Below are 21,269 nucleotides of genomic sequence, written 5' to 3'. Positions count from 1 at the left end.
CGTGATTTAAAGGGGTGGTTGTTACTGTTTGTTGAGCTTAAATTGGGGTTTGTGTCCATCCATTTGGGGAGTAAAGAAGGTTTCCAGGTATTTTCCCACTTTGATAGAGGTTTTTTTGAATGTGGAAAGTGTGTAGTTGTTAGGCAGTGATGTTGGGGTAATAGAGGGTCTTTGGTGTGTTAGATGCCCCCAGGCATGCTTCCCCTGCTGTCCCAGTGTCATTCCAGAGGTGTTGGCATCATTTCCTGGGGTGTCATAGTGGACTTGGTGACCCTCCAGACACGGATTTGGGTTTCCCCCTTAACGAGTATCTGTTCCCCATAGACTATAATGGGGTTCGAAACCCGTTCGAACACACGAACATTGAGCGGCTGTTCGAATCGAATTTCGAACCTCGAACATTTTAGTGTTCGCTCATCTCTACTGGTTGCCTCCAATGAGGTCAATTTCTTGTGGAATAGAGCGCTCTTCTCTGAGGGACACAAATTCTGTATTGACAAATGGCCTTCCGTGTCTTTTCCAAAGAACATGTATGTTCCTTTCAATGTCCACCCCTATATGCTTCTGTGCCCAGCCAGTATCATAGACATCAAGCAATTTTAATGCTGGAAAACCAATGAAAAAAAAACTTCAAAAACTTCTTTATAAACCAGTGACATAATTTGGGGCATGATGGGGCAGATTTGCTAATACTGTATAATAGGTAGCCAAGTTTCGTTCTGATGCCTCCTACACAAATCTCTGGTTTACTCTGCCCTAAAATGGAACTTTATCTCTCATTTCCAGAGCATTAGGCTACGATGACAGTAAATGTGGCACAAAGCCATTGAGACCAGTGGCAAGTCACTAGAGCACCATGATGGAGTATTATTGTCTTGGTCCCCTCTACACAAATACTTCTAACAATCTTAAGTAGGAGACACATGTAGAATTCTCCCCAGGGCTTAAGGGAATAGGTAAATCTATTTTCCAGCCAGGGGCCACTATGGGACATAATACTGTATAGAGGCCACTATGGAACAATATATTGTATAGAGGTCCACAATGGAAAATTATACTGTGTGGAGGGGCCACTATGGAACATTATATTGCACTGAGGGATGATATGGGACATTATACTGCATGGAGGTCCACAATGAAAAATTATACTGCGTGGAGGGTCGATATGGGACCTTTGGTATAAATTGGGAGACACGCTTTCTTAACATCCTGAGGCACATGGTACCCTTAATCTGCACAGTGGTAAGTAGTGAATGCAGCCTACCACTCACTACTTAAACATCACTAAGGGTGGGGGCTATTTTATTATCTGTGGGATGCTTTGGGGCCATTATACTACATGTGAGGTAATGACAGGGTCTTTATACTGAGTATGAGGGTACTGAGGATGTCATTATACTACAAGAGGGGGCACTGAGGGAGTCATTGCATAATTTACAAAAGCTCCAAATGAAGTCTTGTGTTATTAACATTTATAAGCGATCGCTACTTTGGGGGTACTCAGTTGGGAAATTTTCTCACTGGGGGATACTTGGCTTGAAAAGGTTGAGAAATACTATTGTACTTCAGAAAAAGACACAACCCCTTCCCAAATAGGGGGTGTGGAGAAGTTGTGCAGGAGCGGGGCCATCGCTCTTGCCGTAGATTTCCCTACAAGGACACTGGCAGGGGGTGCACTTCGATTATTAGGAGGTGTGCAGTCTCTGTTGTCTCAAGGGTTATGAAGACTGGTGTTGATAACATCACTTTCCATAAATCTGCCCCATAGTGTTTATTATTTTAAGCCTCGCTTAGGGGTAAAAACAGACTTGGAACATCCCTTTAAACAAATTACATAAGGCAATGCTCACATCTGCATCCAAGGCTCAGTCTGCAGCTTCCATGGAAGATGCTGCTATATTTGATGGTCTTATTCCAGTTTACAGGACTTGACTAGAATCCGGGTCCATCCTGATCCAGCCAAAAAGGTGCACAGTATCTGCTGCTATTGACAGAAGCCATGCCACAGATGTGAACAGAGCCTTACATGGTGTCTATGTGGTGTTCCAATTTTCAGGACTTACTTTGTAACTTGTTCTCAAAGTACGTCATCCACTGGTGCATTGTGGAATCTCCATACATGTATAAGAATCTTCCCTTCATACATGAGTTCATCTCTTCCGTACTGTGATACGTCTTCATTCTGCAGGCTTTGGGGTACCAGATCTCCTCCATGACATGTCCACTGGGATATTCTAAGCCCATTCCAGTTGTGCAATTTTCTTTCTTCTCTAAACTTAAGCCTTTATAGATGGAATTGTTTTCTTCAGCCTTAGTGACGTGCTCCATACATACAAAGGCAGACATTGCAATGGCAGAATAGTACGGCATGCGTCAACCAGTTAGAATTGTGGGAAGGCCTGAATTATTGGGGATCTATTAATGTACAGACATACGTGGCCCATTAGAATCAGGTTCCCCACTGGGGGTGACCTCTATACTGGATGGGACTGCTCACTTTTGATTGACGGTTTTGTTATCCAGGTGCCCTTTTCTGGTTAGACTTTATTAATTTTCATGATCCATTACAGAACTACCAATTAGAAAGGGCGTGAATACATCTGACACATCCAATAATTTTAACAATCACCATCAACAAGTGCCATGTGATCCATCCCCTACCATCCAGCTTTTTCATTTTATTTTCATTGTAAAAACTTATTGCAAAAATATATATACATTTATAACTGTTGTCAAGTATATAGCGCCCCCTGTGGGGCTCCAATATCCTCAATATAATCTTCTCACCGATTCCCTATATAAAATGATATACTTACTGTTACAGAGAACGACGTCAAGTGCTGGAAAGGTCACTGGAATTTCCACTCTGACATTTGAGCTAAGTAAAAAAAAAAAAAAATTTAATTTCGCAAATATAATTTTACAAGTTGTTTGACAACTGTTGGCCAAACTTTGGCACATTCTTTATATATAAACTTATCACAGTCGTCTTTTCGTTCTTCAGATCTACTTGCGGACCAGAAAAACAGAAAGCTAACCTGCTTAAAAAGTGGTGGAGAGAAAATGTTGTATTTTGGGGATAGAAACTCAGAACGTATAGACAGCAGAACGTAACGGACCTGAAAGGGTTAAGGTTAAGGGGTGAAACTAGGGACAAGGGGCGGGTTAGGTGGGGGATATTTGGTAAATATAGAAGCTCAGAGAGGGACTCATTATTACTAGGAGAATCATGGAGTGAAGTTGTCCCACCCGCCCTCCCTTAAATTTTAGTTCTTTGTCACGGCAGCATGGTCAGGAGGGGTCTTTGTAGGCAAAACGGGGGTGGAGGACCAAAAGGGGGGTTAGCTCCACCCACTTTCAGTGTGGATGATGGTTGGGAATTTAATGGTTGGTAAGTTCTGAGGCAGGGTACCCAGGACGGGTTTACACTCTGGTGTGAGTGCCCTTGGGCTAGGTGTCCACGGCCAGGGGTAATAGCCAGAGTTTTTGGAGTTCTTACGGTTGTGGTAAATATTGCCTTCAGAGACCCCTCCTTATGTCGGGGTGGAATTATCGTGGGGGAGGATAATGTTGATGTTATACATAATGTTATTGTTATTTTCGAATGTGGTCAAGGATACTTGTTAATGGTGTTAATAAAATTGGCCGCTGTGGCCTTTACTTCCAACTAATGTGTCAGTGTCCTTACTGGGGTTAATGGTAGAATGGGGGTTGGAGGTTGGGCACAGCTCTTACTAGACCATTTTATTAGTCAAGTGACTACTGGTGTGAACCTAGCCTAAGCTGGTATAAGGCCTCGTTCACATCTGTATTGGTAATCTGTTCAGGGGAGTCTGCATGGGGACCCCCCCGCACGGAATTCCAAACGGATTGGCAAGCGGTATGCAGTGAAAGCACATGGACCCCATAGACTATAATGGGGTCCGTGTGCTCTCCATGAGCTGACGGCATGGAACATGTGGACAGAAAAGTAGATTATGGACTACTTTCATGTCCGCATGTTTCGTGTGAGCAATCGCGCAGAAAGCACACGGACGTCATTATAGTCTATGGGGTACGTGTGCTTTCACTGTACACCGCTTGCCAATGCGTTCTGTATTTCATTCGGGGGGGGGGGGGGGTCCAGATGCGGACTTCCCAAACGGATTACCAATGCAGATGTTGACTAAGGGTAAGACATATATTTTTTTTTATATATTGTCTTTATGACTTTTACATAAAAACGGTAGAATACTATACCTGTCTACAGCAGTGTATCCCAAGCTATTCACATCACCTCTGGATAATAAATTCACCCCTACCAAATAATTTTTACCCCCCCCCCCAAAAAAAAAATAAAAAAATCCTGCAAATAATGTTGCATGAATATTCTCAACTTGAGTGTCACGCCCCTCTGATGGGTTTCAAAAGCACCCCTATTGGGAACCATTGGTCAGTTATGTGCCTAAATATCATCATAGTTATGGTCTATCTATATCTATACATAGTCCCCACCATTCCCAAGCAATCAATGCTGTTAGTTTTGGTGCCTGATATCTTATTTAGTCTCTGTACTGTCAGGAGGGCGGTGTCAGGCAGAAGTAGATAAGGGGTGTGATTCTGAACCCTGACACTGGCTGCTTCTGATTGGAGCTCTAAGTAAAATACCCCCTGCCTGACACCACCCACCTACATTACAGATCTTAAATAGCACATCAGGCACCAAAACTAACTGTGCTTGTTACTCAGGAATGGTGGGAGCCAGAGAGAAAATTCCAACTGTGTCAGTATCAATGGAGAAGAAACTATTAACAGATCCTAAGAACTAGAATGGTTAGAAGTAGTGAAAGTTCCTATTTAAATGGGCAAAGATTTACATGGGTCATTCCCTTGAGTTCCAGCAATATGGCAAGTAATAATATACACCAAAATTTTATAACCCATAAAATTGTTTTGAAAAACAACTTAACCCCATAACAGTCATATTAAAATTACAAATGCCCCGTTTTTTATTACAGATTTTGAATTTATTTTTTGCTTTTGAGAGGGGAGATCAACAAAAAACATCAATTCTGGCAATTGAATTTTAAGGTTTATGGTGATTATCATATAGAATAAATAATGTACTCATTTTATTTTACAGGTTTTTTGACTAACAAGGGAAAAAAAAATCAGTCTACTTTTACTTTTTTTTCTGTAAAACACTTAGGTACTACAGGTAGCCTTGACCACAGCATCTAAGGGGGCATTCACACAGAGTAATGCGGCACTGATTCTGGCACGATAACTCACGTAAGGGTCAGCGCTGCAAAACAGAATCCCATTGACTTCAATGGGTTCCGTTTAACGCGCGTCACACATTGAAATCAATGGGAGGCTTTTTAACCCATTGATTTCAATGTGTTACGCGTGTTAAACGGAACCCATTTCAAGTCAATGGGATTCTGTTTTGCAGCGCTGATTCTTATGCGAGTTATCGTGCCAGAATCAGCGCTGTATTACTCCATGTGAATGCCCCCTAAGGGGTAGTGGCGTAACTAGGAATGGCGGGGCCCCAAGGCAAACATTTGACATGGAGCTCCAATGAAACCAGTGTTATCTCAGGAACTACTGAGGATACAGGCATGGTCTTGGTTTTAATCCAAGATTGCGGTTCTATCCCCCACAGCTTGGAGTTAAAGCTGTTTAAGTGACTACCATCTCTATAATGTCCCTGAACGTATCCTGTTCATGGTAGACTGTAATGTACTTTGTTCAAACCCTGAACAGGATGCGTTCAAAGCTGCCAGGGGGTTAATAAACAACACAAAAATAGTGGGGGGAATTTAAGACTGGCATTTCATATGCCTCTGACACTAGATGTACCTGTATTTGTAAGAGGTATGGTCCCTTAATTCAAGCACCCTCCCATGCACCACCTATGTAATCTGTCTCAAACAGAGTTTCTCCACATTGCACAATGTATTCCTACTTTGTACAATAAGCAGATTAAAAATAAGGCGATAAGTATACAGAGGACCCCCTATTAAATTAGAATGGCCTGATAGGGTCTATGGCAATGGATTGTCTAAACTACAGGCTCGGACTGGCCCACCGGTGTACCGGGGAATCCCCCGGTGGGCCCCCGAGCCCTGACTTAAAGTTTTGATTTTTACCAATGCAGATGCATTGGTCGGGGCCCGATCGGGATGGCCAGGGGCCCCAACCGGGCACCTGGCCAATGCATCTGCCTCCACACACAGGGGCCCCCATTAGCTGATGCTGAAGAAGTACACATCGGAGGACAACGTGTCTTTCTTCAGCCTCAGCTAATGGCCTCTCCCTTCACTTACCTGCAGCTGCTCTCCTGTGAGGTCTCCCCTGCTGCCCGCACGCACTTCCTCCCCCTCCCCCCTCCTCCTCACACTGAGTCCTGTTACATCGCAGCGTGTGGGGAGGACAGGGAGCCGACTGCTGCTGGAATAGGTGAGTAAACTCTTTGTAAAATCTGTATGTTTAATATGTATATATGTACATTTGTGTAAAGTATGTGTCTTGTATACTGTGTGAGTACTGTATGTTTGTATACAGGTATGTGTGAGTATATACTGTATGCTATAATAATGTGTATGTATATATGTGTGTGTATATATAGTATTCATACAAGTATATATATGACTTATATGGTATATGAATGTATATAAATGTATATATGCTATAGTATTGTATGTGTATATTGTATTGTATATGTGTGAGTATATATGGTATATGTTTAAGGCCTGGTTCACATCTGCGTTCGGTGATCTGTTTGGGGAGTCTGCATGGGAACCCCCTCCCCCTTCCCCCCGAACGGATTACCAAACGCATTAGCAAGCGGTGTGCAGTGAAAGTACGCAGACCCCATAGACTATAATGGGGTCCGTGTGCTTTCCACACGGTGTCCGCATGAGTCATGTGGACAGGAAAGTAGATTGTAAAGTACTTTTCTGTCCGCATGTTGTATGCAGACACCGCACGGAAAGCACATGGACCCCATTATAGTCTATGTGTGCTTTCACTGCACACCACTTGCTAATGCGTTCGGTAGTCTGTTTGGGAGGGTCCCCATGCGGACTACCCGAATGCATTACTGAACGCAGATGTGAACCAGGCCTGAGTGTGTAGGTATATAGTGAGTGCAATCCCATCCACACATTGCAGAAAAACACACACGGCGGACACACTGCAATTTCCAAAACTGTTGCGGTTTTGGAAATTGCAGCACGTCACTTATATCTACAGAAACACCTGCAGTTTCACTATAGGTATAAGGCTAAGTTCACACGGGGTTTTTTGGTCCGGAACCTGAGGCAGAGGCCGCCTCAGGTTCCGGACCAAAAATCGGGTAGCCGCGACTGGATGCACCGGCATCCAGTCACGCACTCTGCTCCAGATTAGGCCCAATAAATGGGCCTAGATGGGAGGAGGGAGTGTCTTCAGGCTGAATCGCGAGGCGAAACGACCTGAAGAATGAGCACCACGCTTCTTTTTCTGGGAGCTGGAACAAACCGGCTCCCGGAAAAAAGAACTGACCGGCTCCCATTGATTTCAATGGGAGCCATCTTTTTGGTCAGGATTTTGAGGCAGATACGGCCTCAAAATCCTGACCAAAAATCCCTGCGTGAACTTACCCTAAAGGAAACAAAGTCCTCAGAGGAAACCTCTGCGGAGTTTCTGCAATAAGCGCTGCAGGAAAAACTGATGTGTTGCCGCTGGGGTTTTTCCCGCAGCGCTTTTTGCTTTGTCTTGCTACATGGGGCTTTAGGCTGACGCTAGGTTCACACTAGCGTTCGGCAGTCCGTTCTCAGCTTTCCGTCTTCTGCATGTAGAAGACAGAAAGCTGTCAGACCGGGTGCGGCGGTGTGCGTTTTATGCTCTCCGCCGCAAAACCATTTAACCGCTAAGGACAGATGAGTATTCTTTTTTTATTTATTTGTTTTTTTATTTTACACCTCCCTCCCACCACATGGGTTGCTCCAATTCCTGGACAACCACTTTAAAGGATTTATCCATCTTTCTAATATTGATGGTCTGTCCTTAGGATAGGCCATCAATATTACATCTGCGATGATACAACAGCCAGGACCTCTGCAGATCAGCTTTTCCAGGACACTTCAGCTACGGGTAATGGTAACATTTCTAGGAGCCATGCTGTTCACTTGCCATACAGGCTGTAGCAGTAGGTATATGTAGTGCACATGGTATAGTGCCTGAGTAGCATGGCTCCCAACATGTTATTACCTTTAACCGCCCTGTCTCGGTACCGCTGATCTGCAGGGTCCTGGCGGTGGGCCCCTAGAAACAATTCCACTGGTGGGCCCTAGACATCCCAGTCCGACCCTGCTAAACTAGACAACTTTGGAGATGTATGTGTGTCACAAGGACACTCCCTGTGATAGAATGTTGCATGTCGTTGTTCTAATAATGTTTTATTTGCTTCTTTCCATTTACTGCGCTTTCCTAGGTTTGTGCTGGGTCAGCCATTCCTGTGTTTCATTGTCATTCTTTGTAAATGGGAGTGGCAGGTGCTCTGAAGATGGGACGAGTTAACTGGTAGCCTAGCAATTCACTTTTGGCCTGTTAGGCCCCATGCACACAATTGAATGTACATTTTGAGGAAGGGTTCTGATGCTCCGTTCCTTGGAATAAGGAGCATGTCCTATCCAGCTCCGTGACATGAGAATCAAACAGAATCCCCTGTTGATGGACGGCACTCCAATGACACTTGGAAGTGATCTGTGTATCATCCAAGTGCTTTCCATTAAAAAAATCATTACCCTATTGGCCTCCACACACTTGGTGGTTGGTTGTGTGTAAGACGCCTTACTGATTTGGTAGTAAGCCACAGACGTGTTGAGGACACTTTCCAATCTCCAGATAAAAATATGCAAATCTATCCTCCAGCATGTAATTAGGAGAACAGTGCCTCTGTATGCTGCCCTCTAGGACCCTCTAGGGCCAGCTCCCTTAACATCATACATGACTCAGTTAATAAGCCTACTAATATGATGTGGGATTTATTGCCAAACCAATATTTCTATTCCAAAAGGAACAGATTCCCAGCTATGGACAGCACTGTTTCGGCCTATTGGGCCTCGTCAGCATAGCATAGGGATACTGGTTTGGCAGCGTGAGAGACTATAAACCAGGGTCAGGGGATAATCATACACATTAGGGAGAGTGTGTGCCTACATAGGCGTACGGAGACTTACAAGTCATTCCTGCTCCGCTAGGGATTCTGGGTAAAAAATATGCAAATCTATCCTCCAGGATGTAATTAGGAGAACAGTGCCTCTGTATGCTACCCTCTAGCACACACATCATATTAGTAGGCTTATTAACTGAGTCATGTATGATGTTAAGGAGGCTGTCCCTAGAGGCCAGCATACAGAGGCATTGTTCTCCTAATTACATCCTGGAGGATAGATTTGCATATTTTTTACCCAGATTCCCTAGTGGAGCAGGAATGACTTGTAAGTCTCCGTACGCCTATGTAGGCACACACTCTCCCTAATGTGTATGATTATCCCCTGACCCCACTCTCCAGATAGTGAGTGTTAGACCTAAGACAGGCTGCCCTACAACACTGGACCCCAGAAGTTTGCTGTCAGTAAGGTGTCTGGTATCCATTTCGCCAATGGAGACTGAAACAAGGGATCATGTTAGTGCCCTGGGAAAGAGGACTTGTAGCCAGGGTCTCCCCATATTCACCACAGTGGAAAGGGACAGAGGACTAGATGAGGGAGTGAAGAGCAGAGACCATTCCTGTCCATGACTATAGAGAGCCCTGTGTGTGGATACTACTTTGCTTAAGAATCTGTATTACTTATGGATGGGAGATTTGTCTATGTAAACTGTGCCACAAATTCACCATTTTAACTGCCACTAGGTCTCCTGTGCCTTTCTTGAACCTGACTTTAATGGCAACCCATAATACCAACAGCCAGGAGACCCCACACCAAGGTGTGCCCCTGGGTAAATTTCTATAATCAATTCCACTGGTATAGCCCCCCTGATGCCCTAGGACTTGCAGGAGATTTTGGCCACTGTCTCCAAAGAAGGACTGAACAGCCATCATCCTTGGCCTCCTCTACTACCCAACTCCACAATGCATCGCCTAAGAAGTAGCAGTGTTTCCTTCATATTCTTAAGGATATCATGTGTATATGTAAAAAGTCAGTAATTCATTTTTAATCCTGGATAACCCCTTTTCGGGGGCCTCACAATTATGCAATTGGCTTACTATAGCTATAAATGTTAATTTCATAGATGGGTGACTTACGTTGTAAGGAGACTGTTTTCCAGTTTGGACAGGTAGGTATCAAGAGTTTTCCAGTTCTTAAACTCGGTGTATGAATCACAGGTGAAGTTCTTAGGCTTGACACAATAAAAGTATTCGTCGTGTTCGTGGTCAGCGTACTCACACAGCTCTTCTCTGTCATCTAGATCAAATCCACACTTCGTCTCCATTTCTTCACCTTCTCTTGTGAATTTTCCTGCGTAGCCGACATTGCCGTACCAGCTATTCCTCGCCTTCCAGAGGGCAGAGGCTGCTTCACTCGGGTGCATGAGATAGATGGTCACCATAACTTTACCCGCCCAAAATAATGTGAAATGAATATGATAAGTTCCGTTGTTAAAGTCTTCAACCCTCCCAGAAGACCCTGCTTTCTTCTCTGGGTTGAAAATTCTTGATCTAAGGTAGTCTCCTCCGTAGGTTTTCCGTTTTCCCAGATAGTCATAGACATCGACCTGTACAGTTAATTGGTCGCCAACACAATAGCGGTTTTGGACGTTTTTAATGAATACTGCACTTTTTTTAGCGCTGGTTGTTTGGTCTATATGGGTAAACGTTACTTTGGGAATCCTCTGGTCTATCTCTTTGAAGATCTCAGTTATCCGCGTTTTAATTTCCGAAGGTTTTTCAGTGGTGCTATTATGTATTGTCATACGAGCCTCGCAACTGGAACACTGAAACAAAAAATATTCATAGGAGAAAAATTTGCAAAATTAATACAATCTTCAAGACACACAGGATCACATTATTTATTTCTAGTTTTTCAATTTCCAGTTTTCCAACCTTTATGTTTCTCTTCCAAGTCCTACGCTTTTTTTTTGGATGCTATATGTAGGCGTAACATCTACCCTTGCCACTTTGCCATTTGCATCTTAAGGGGGCATTCACACGGAGTAACGCCAGGCGTGTATTACAGCCGTACACGCCGGTGCTACGGCAGACTGCCGAACACTTCCCATTCACTTCAATGGGAGTTCTCGTAAACGCCGCTGTTACGAGCGCTCCCATTGAAGTGAATGGGAAGTGTTCGGCAGTCTGCCGTAGCACCGGCGTGTACGGCTGTAATACACGCCTGGCGTTACTCCGTGTGAATGCCCCCTTAGACAGCCATGGAGTTTTGTTGCTTTTTGGTTCAAATTTTGCTACAGTTTTTTTTTTTTTTTTAGCTAAATCCAGAAGTAATCAGCGTTGTATTGGCCCTCCAGAGTCCCAGAGGGTCCTTCGGTGGGTACAGGCTCTAACACATAATGGCCCAGGAGAAGGCACCTGGATTTGTAGGTTACTATCAGGTGGTGCATCTTCCATTAGGCAACCTAAATAAACTGGGGGGCAGCAGTCTGTTTTTAATTGGCCACCACTTATAGTATTATTGTCAATCAATTACTCACCTGCCCATGCTCCTGTCCAGGCCATTCTACACTGCATTTACATCATGATGCTGAAGAACGCCAGGACGTTACCTCCAGCATCCTGGTGTTCTTCAGTGTCAGCTTCAGCGCACCCTGGAGGTAGCAGTGGAGGCTGGTCAGGATAGAAGCGTGGACAAGTGAGCAAATGATCGACCACTACCTATTGCAATAATACAATAGGTAGTGGCCTAACATATACTGGGGGTGGGGGTGGGAGGGCATAAAAGGGGATCATATACTGTGGTTGACAGTGGTGAAACAAGGAATGGCTGGGCCCCAAGGTGAAAATTTGATGTGGCCCTCCTCTAACCCTGACGGCCTATTAAAACCCCCCAAAACAACAACAAAAAAACATCTGGGAGACTGCTACGCCCCCTAATGTCCCGGGCCCTGTGGCAGCCACTACCGCTGCTACCCCAGTAGTTACGCCCCTGGTGGTTGACAAGAAAAAGGGGTCATATTCCATGTGGGGGGCCAGAGATACATTTCACTGTGAGGAAGGAAGGGAAATATAAACTGCTTACACTTTTTCTCCCAGCTGAATCCACTCCAGACTTTGGTTCCAAAAACTGCATCAAAAACTTTATGGGGCCGATTTACCATGTCCTGGACACCATTTTTTTCTGGTGTAGAAAGCATGAAAAGTTGCATGTTATATGTGCGTGGGGTTTTGTGCAAAAATTTCAACTATAATGTTGAAAATGGGAAAATGGTGAGAATTTATCCAGGTTGGCGTGAAGACGCCTCGACCTGACAGATTTTCTCATGCCACAAAACTGGTGCCAGCTACACCACAAATCTCTGCCACTCTCTGACCGTTGTAGATCTAATTTCTGACGCACAGGATGTCCCTGTGGTGCTCAAAAATTATTTTGCAACTGTCAACCCAGTCGTATTTTTCTGTCCTTCCTGGCATGTTGCCCATATTTCTTTCTTGTGTGGACCCAGTCTAATGTGAATTTTCAGAAATCCACCCTTAGTGTAGATATTACGCTACACATCCCAAATTCACTGTTCCTTTTAAAGGGGTTGTCCAGGATAAAATAATAATTAAACCTTAAACTAAACCCCTCCCCCCTCCCCAGCCTAACTTCTAATTTACTTAGCTTAAAAAAAATCTATAATTACCTAGATCACTGGCCAGTCATGTGACCGCCCCAGACACACTTCCTGATGATCCGGCGACATTCCATTTCCCTGTTTCTGGAAACGGAACGTCACCAATACTCCCTCCCCAAACCCCATCATACTTACCTGTCTTCACTCTTCAGTCTTCTGGACATGAAGCATCACTTCCTTAGTTTCTTCTAGCGCTTGCGCATTGGAGCCAGTGGTTCTATCTCCAATGCGCAATCACCGTCAGAAGTGAGGAGCTGAAAGATTCTGCATACCACGCATGTGCAAGAAGTGCACAGAAGAATAAGCCGGTGGGACAGAAGAAACTGATCTCCAGAACACAGAAGACAGATAAGTATGATGGGTTAAGGGGTTGACTTAGTTAGGTAGGTAGGGATAGTAGACTGTGGGCTAGCTAGGGAAACATGGAGGGGGTCTGAGAGAGGGAGAGGGAGAGGGAGGGAGTGAGAAGGGGGATCTGAGGTTAAGACAATAGGAGATGATGCCTGAGCTCCCAGAAAATCTCAAAAATCACTCAAAACACTGCTAAATTTATTTTGGTGCACTTATTAACCCATTAATAGCACTAACAGATCTTTAAAAAAAAAAAAGTTTTTTTGCCTGGAAAACCCCTTTAAGGTGTATGCAGAGTACATAAAGCAATAAAATCCGAATAAATAGATATGGAGCAGCAGATTGTGTGCACAATGATCCCTGATACTTGTGTTGTCTTCACATGATATGGTTGCTCCAGAATTTGAGTATATCACTTATCCACAGAATATATGCCCATGTGTGACCCCCCCCCCAGCCCATCACAGGAATGAGGGGTCACGCACCATTGCAGCTGCTCCAATGAGACTATAAGTGATTCTTCTTTAGTAGATTATCTGTCACCATCATTTTATACTTTTACATTTTATATCCTATTAATATTAATGTGAAAGTTTGTGAGTTTGGATGTTTGGATGTTTGTTCCTCAATCACGCAAAACCCGCTTGACCGATTTGGCTGAAAGTTTCCACAAGCATAGTTAATACACTCGATTGCGCAATAGGCTACTTTTCGTCACAATAGCGCACATACGTTTGTGCCAGGACCCCCACAAAACCCAAACTCACACCACCATCTCTGCAATCTCACACACTTTGGACCATAGCAAGCCACAAAATTCATATTGCCCTCTACAGCCTCGCCCCTAACCCCACACACTCACAATCACATATACTTTACCACTTTGCCCCTCACCTTAACGATACTCCAGGAGGCTCTCTTTAACGCTCCGGAGCAGCCATGTTTGCCGACCCCCACCGCTCTGACAATCTGCGACACCGCCCACCCATGTCAATACCCCTAGGCGGTCTAATAAATGCAAAAAAAAAGTTTAAAAAAAGTTAAAAAAAATAAAAAAAATTAAAAAGGATGAAAAATTCAAATCACCCCCCTTTCCCTAGAACACATATAAAAGTAGTTAAAAACTGTGAAACACATACATGTTAGGTATCCCCGCGTCCGAAATCGCCCGCTCTACAAAGCTATACAAATATTTTTCCTGTTCGCTAAATGCCGTCGTGGGAAAAATGGTCAAAAGTGCCAAACTGCCGTTTTTTCACTGTTTTGATTCTGATAAAAATTTGAATAAAAAGTGATCAAAGCAATAAAATTTCCAGAAAATAGTAGAACTACAAAGTACACCCGATCCCGCAAAAACAGACACCCTATACATCCCCGTACACGCACATATAAAAAAGTTACGACTGTCGGAATATGGCGACTTTTCAAAAAAAATGTTTTTAACACAGTTTTGGATTTTTTTTAAGGGGTCACAATGTAAATACAACCATATAAATTTGGTATCCCTGGAACCTTAACGACACACAGAATACAGGGGACAGGTCATTTTGATTGCACAGTGAACGCCGTAAAACCAAAGCCCGTAAGAAAGTCGCAGAAATGCATTTTTTCTTCAAATCCACCCCATTCTGAATTTTTTTCCTGCTTCCCAGTACATTATATAGAATAACTAATGGTGGCATCATGAAGAAAAATTTGTCCCAGGAAAAATTAAGACCTCATATGGCTCTGGGAGCGGAGAAATAAAAAAGTTATGGGGTTTAGAAGGAGGGGAGTCAAAAACAAAAATCAAAAAATGCCATCGGCGGGAAAGGGTTAACTTCAAATTCCTCTGTCCCAAAGTCACTATGTAAAGTTTCTCACAACACCGTATAGCGGCTCAAATACAAATTAACTTCAACACAAAAGTCTCATGTATTCTCTGAATTACAAAAACAAGATACAAAGTTACATTTCATATCCCATACCTTATACACAGTACGAAAATCTTACCCACGCCTGTATATACCCACTTCTACAATCACCGCAGACGAAGTCGCGGGTACCAGCTAGTACATAATACATTTACTATACAAGGTGTTTTATGAGTTACCTCTTTTAGGTTCTGGTAATAAATGAGGCTGACCAGGAGACAGAACGCAACGAGGGATAAAAGATAGCCTTTATATGATAGGAGGAAACGCATCATGCCTGCAAGGAGACAATACAAAGAGTTATCACTAAATAGATAGATAGATAGATAGATAGATAGATAGATAGATGATAGATAGATAGATAGATAGATAGATAGATAGGAGATAGATAGATAGATAGATAGATAGATAGATGATAGATAGATAGATAGATAGATAGATAGATAGATAGATAGATAGGAGATAGATAGATAGATAGATAGATAGATAGATAGATAGATAGACATGAGACAGATAGGTAGATGATAGACATGAGAGATGAATAGAAAGATAGATAGATGGCAATCTATCTATCAATCATCTATCTATCTATCTATCTATCTATCTATCTATCTATCTATCCATCCATCTCTCATGCTATCATCTACCTATCTGTCTCATGTCTATCTATCTATCTATCTATCTATCTATCTATCTATCTATCTATCTATCTATCTATCTATCACTATATACTTCTTAGGAAGAAGTATACACAGTCTGAACCTTACCACTCTGCAGGCTGTATCGTCTATGGATCCAGTTTTATTGGGACTGTGGAAGTACTGGAAATAAGTTCCAAGTGAATTAAGAAGAACAAAGGGTGTATACTTACTCATTGGCAGAATGCCATCATTTTATTACCTACCTGACCAATTAAACGATTATGCAAATGTAATAAAAATGTAGATTAGTGACAGTGACAGTAAAGTATCAAACAGGTTAAGTGTTGTCATGCTATATAAGTAAGAGTAGTATAATGCTAGCCATACATACACATAAGATACAGAGCAGAGGGGGGAGAAGGCTGCGGCCAGACTCCCCCGACCATACTGATCTCTTCTGCCACGTGACACTGGAGGTGAATTGAGAGGCCTCCATACACATGACATGGTCAATTGGTTCCTCCAAAATCCTCTAGCATGAGTATGGCCTGCTTTAGGAGTCCAATAGTAACATATTGCACTTTATAGCCATACTATCCTCACCTCCGGTAATCTCTAGGTATACAGATATTTGCACCTAGGACCAGTATAAAACTGGTGGAAACCTGGCAGACTCCATTATAGTCTATGGGCTCCTCAGGTTTTGTCAGGTAATGATTTTTTAAGCAGACAAGGTCTAATGCGGACTCGAACGACGGAGACAAAAACGTTAGTGGGAACATTACCGTTGGACGTCCATTATGATAGGGTCCGTTAAAATCATAATGGATGGTAAGTGGATGACATAACAAATCCCATTGAGACTTTTACAGCTACCATTTGTCTGTTTTGTAATGGATTATAACAATGGTCACTAACGCCCCCTAGGGGTATGTTCACATTATCATTATTGAGGTTTGTTGCTATTATCTGTCATAGGCATGAAGCGAAGTGAGAATTACATTTTTTATTTTTGTGCATTTGGGGAGCCACAAGAAAGTAGCACATTTTAATATCAGGCCAGAAGAAGGATAAATGATATATTTGAGGTAAAAAAAAAGAGTACATAGAGAAGGACACACTGCTATGACATCCCCCATCTTACTTGAGTAACAAGAGCAGTGCTCCTAGAGCTGAAGGCCCGCCCCCAATGCACCAATGGCCTAATTTGCATAAGACGTCAATGTTAGTTCTCTCCAAATCTACATAAGTGACCTACATAACAGAGACGTGTTGTGTATCGGTGTAATGTGCTCCACAATGCGGTGAATATATTTGGGTGAGGTGACAGACTCCCTTTAATACGCTTGTCCTAAATAATTTGTATATATATATATATATATATATATATATATATATATATATATATATACCTATAATCTTACATGTAATAAAAACTCTTCTGGATACGAATGCCACAAAGTGATCTATAAAGTTTAAATATAGAAAAATTAATTGTCCACATAACCTAACCTTATATGAGCTGTCACTTAGGGAGAGACTTGTCAAGATATAATTATATAAAAACGGGAGAGGCCCCTCCCACTCACAAAACCACCGAGAGGTTAAATGTGTTCAGTCTTGTCTCCAGTCACGGACAATGATAATGTTGTGTAATACATCTGGCACATGTTTACTATGTCACATCCCCCACTCACTAAGTGTTAAATAACAATATTGATTTATACATTGATATATGTCCAGTATTGCAACTTTGGGTTGTACAGGTGTAATACATGTCAGATACCTGAGCGATAGGTTTATGTTTAGGTTGTTTACTAGGTATGCGTCTAGGTATGATGTCCTTCTAAGTGTAGGTTTAGAGGTAAAGTGTCGGCAGGAATTGCCGAATTGTTTAAATTATGTCTTTATATTAAATATATTTTTAAGAATTTATGTGATTAATTTTAATGTACATTGATATTATTTGTATTTTTTTTTTAATCCTAAAATTCTGCAATTCCAACTCTTGCCACTAAACCTATAATAATTTGTGACTAGAGATGAGTGAACACTGTTTGATCGAATAGATATTCGATCGAATATCAGGCCGTTCGAGGTATTCGATTCCAATCGAATACCACGAGGCAAATGCAGTAAAAATTCGTATCCCCTCCCACCTTCCCTGGCACGTTTTTTGCACCAATAACTGCGCAGGGGAGGTGGTACAGGAATTACGACAACGGAGGCATCGAAAAAAAATTGGAAGAAGGAATTGGCGGCCGAAATCAGGTGACCTCCACTTTAGACGAATGGTGGATTTAACATTCAATTAATTTGAGACTGAGAACTACGTGACTGTGAGACAGGATAGATGTACAGGCAGGGTTAGCTAGGGATTACCTTTATTTAGGGGGGAATGTCACTCACCCAGCTCTTTGGGGTTTTATCTGGTCGGGATCCCTGTCAGCTTACGATATGCCCGAGCTGACTTTTTCCCATAGGAATGCATTGACCAGCGTTGATTGGCCGAATGCCATACAGAATACAGCATTCGGCCAATCAACGCTGGTTCTGTCGGAGGAGGCGGAGTCTAAGATCGGTCCACAGCAGTTTCCATTGTGGTCTGATCTCAGATGTAGCAGTGCTGACACAGCTCTGATACACGGAAAAGCAGCAGAGCTCAGCACACACAGAGATGCAGCAGAGCTGAGTGTGCAGCAGGGTTCAGCGCACACTCAGCACTGCTACATCTGAGATGCAGCAAATCTGAGTGTGCAGCAGGGTTCAACGCACACTCAGCACTGCTACATCAGATGCAGCAGTGCTGAGTGTGCGTTGAACCCTGCTGCACACTCAGCTCTGATACATCTCCGGTGTACAGAGTTGAGCGCACGGCCAGCTCTGCTTCATCTCTGATGTAGCAGTGCTGGCCGTGCGCTTAGCTCGGCTGCATCTTTGGAGTCGCCAAGCTCGGCTGCATCTTCGGAGTAGCTGAGCTCAGCGCACGGCCAGCACTGCTACATCTCGGCATAGGAATGCATTGACCAGCATTGATTGGCTGAATGCGGAGGCGGAGTATAAGAGTGGTCCACAGCAGTCTCCATTCTGGTCCGATCTTAGACTCCACCTCCTCACAGACGAGCCTCCGGCAGAACCAGCGTTGATTGGCCGAATGCCGTACTCTGTATGGCATTCGGCCAATCAACGCTGGGAAATGCATTCCTATGGGAAAAAGTATCCCGACGTAATACAGTGACTTGGGCATGTTAGATGCCCCCAGACATGTTTCCCCTGCTGTCCCAGTTGCATTCCAGGGTGTTGGCATCATTTCCTGGGGTTTCATAGTGGACCTGGTGACTCTCCTGAATGGTGGGATCCCCTGAAACGAAGCATTTTCTCTCATAGACTATAATGGGGTTCGATATTCGTTCGAATAGTCGAATATTGAGCGGCTATTCGAAACGAATATCGAATATTTTACTGTTCGCTCATCTCTATTTGTGACCTACAATAATCTGTCTCCTGGAGATGGCCCATAGGTTACAGACGCAATAGTCTGGAACAGGCCTTATTGACTTGTATGGGAAAGTTTTCTGGGAATTCTCTGAAAGGCTAAGGGTCCATTCACACAGAGGAAAATGGTGAGGATTTTGGTGTGGAATTTCAGCGCTGAAAAAAAAGCCTCTGCTAGCAGAAAAAGGAACCCATTGAAATCAATGGGAAGCTTTTTTTTCCGCGCTGAAATGCCACACCGAATTCCTCACCATTTTCCTCTGTGTGAATGGACTCTCAGGCCCCACATTGCAGAAGCGCAGCTTTTTTTGTTGCAGATTTTGTTGTGGTTTATAAGCCAAAACCAAGAATGACTACAAAAGGAATGGGAAATATATAGGAAGTTCTTATACTTCTCTCTTTTGCTCAATCCATTCTTGACTTTGGCTCAAAAAACGCAAAAAAATCTGCAACAAAATAAACTGTTTTTCTGCAATGTGGGGCTTCACCCTAAGGCTCCGTTCACACGGATTAATGCGCTGCTCATTTACACACGTAAACACTTGTCAGAGCGAGGCACTTCAAAACAGATCCCATTGACTTCAATGGGTGCCGGCTTATGCGCGCTACCCATTGAAATCAATGGGTTATAAAGCCTCTCATTGATTTCAATGTGTAGCACGCGTAAGCTGTCACCCATTGAAATCAGTGGGATCTGTTTTGAAGCGCCTCACTCTGACACGTGTTTACGTGTCTAAATGAGCGTCACGTTACTCTGTGGGAACGAAGCCTTAGGCCGGGGCCCAACGGGATGTAAACGCTGCGATTTGCCCGCAGCGTCTCCGCGCCGTTTTACAGTGCAAGCAAAGGGGATGGGATTCATGTGAATCCCATGCCCACTTTGCGGAAGAAATCGCAACGCGGACACGCTGCGATTTGCAAAGCCCAGCATGTCAATTATATCTATGGAAACGCCGGCGGCTTTCCGCAGAGAAAAACTCTTCAAACTTTCTGTTGAAAACGCTGCGGAAAGAACTGCAGTGCGTTCACGCCGCGGTTCTTTTCACAGCGCTTTAGCACTGCGATTATGGCCCGTGGGGCTTTAGCCTTAGGCTGGATTCACACCTGCACCGAGTTTCCGTTCAGGGATTTTGTTCCCCATTCCGCTTGAAAAATGTGGAGCGAAAAGTCCTACAAGCAGAACTTTTCTCTCCATGTTTTTCAGGTGGATCCCATTACCGTCTATGGGGTCCATGGGTAAGCACTTTTTAAGCAGATTGGGTTTCCATTTTTTTGGGTCCTCAAGTGGACTTGAACAACCTGGTGTGAAAACAGAGTCGCCTGTGCCGTGGTCATTGCATAGGGAAGAGTAGGTAAGCTGTGAAATCCCCTATAGTGACTGTTGGATTCTGTGTCTTATCTACACATACATGATCACTGTGATCATCAGTGTGCTGTAAGTGAGGTGACTGCTGCAAAGAAATCTCCTACAGGAAATTGCAGCATTTTATTAGTGGCTGGAATAAGAACTACCGGATTTTTAGGAATTTCTTAAAATATATATAATAGGAACATTTTTAAAAATAACAAAAATTATAAAATTCTTTAAAAACATGTTTGAAAAAAAACTTAATATTTTTTTAAAAAATAGGTCATTTTCTAATAACACGTTCTTAAGGACTAAAACTTCATTCATGCAAATAATCCGATTTGTGGATTATAAAAATACAGACATTGTACATCCACGTGTGCCATCCATACGCCATCCATATATTATCCATGTGACATCCGTTTTTTTTTCCTTATGTGAAATTTTTCAGACTGGCCTAGCGATAAGTCTGACCGCTTTACCGCTTTGAACTTCAGGTTATAAAATAAATTTCGATATAAATGTAATATAAAATATAGTTATACATAGAAACATTTACGGAGAAAAATAAAATTGTACTTACCTGTCGGAGTGTTAATATTCCAATGTAGGGCGGATGGATGTACAATGTTTTACACCAGAGCAATAGGAAATAATCCATCCTACAGTTTTTGTCTAGACTCATCCCTGTCCGAAATG

General features: G+C 43.0%; 1 protein-coding gene across 1 annotated transcript in view; it reads right to left on the bottom strand.

Annotated features, from left to right (window-relative positions):
* The window catches only part of LOC142208890 (NXPE family member 4-like), a 33,612-nt gene extending 18,254 nt beyond the window's left edge, over window positions 1-15,358 (bottom strand). The window contains exons 1-5 of the mRNA XM_075277727.1: window positions 15,266-15,358; window positions 10,280-10,968; window positions 2,817-2,878; window positions 2,064-2,282; window positions 425-605 (exon numbers count right to left, since the gene is read on the bottom strand). Of these exons, the coding sequence (XP_075133828.1) occupies window positions 425-605; window positions 2,064-2,282; window positions 2,817-2,878; window positions 10,280-10,968; window positions 15,266-15,358 (1,244 nt within the window). The remainder of the gene's footprint in view (window positions 1-424; window positions 606-2,063; window positions 2,283-2,816; window positions 2,879-10,279; window positions 10,969-15,265) is intronic.
* Window positions 15,359-21,269: the final 5,911 nt, after the last annotated feature.

Source organism: Leptodactylus fuscus, chromosome 6 (assembly GCF_031893055.1).
Source record: "Leptodactylus fuscus isolate aLepFus1 chromosome 6, aLepFus1.hap2, whole genome shotgun sequence".
NCBI classification, from domain to species: Eukaryota; Metazoa; Chordata; class Amphibia; order Anura; family Leptodactylidae; genus Leptodactylus; species Leptodactylus fuscus.
Note: the sequence above shows the minus strand (reverse complement) of the source record. Positions and strands in the feature narration are given on the sequence as shown.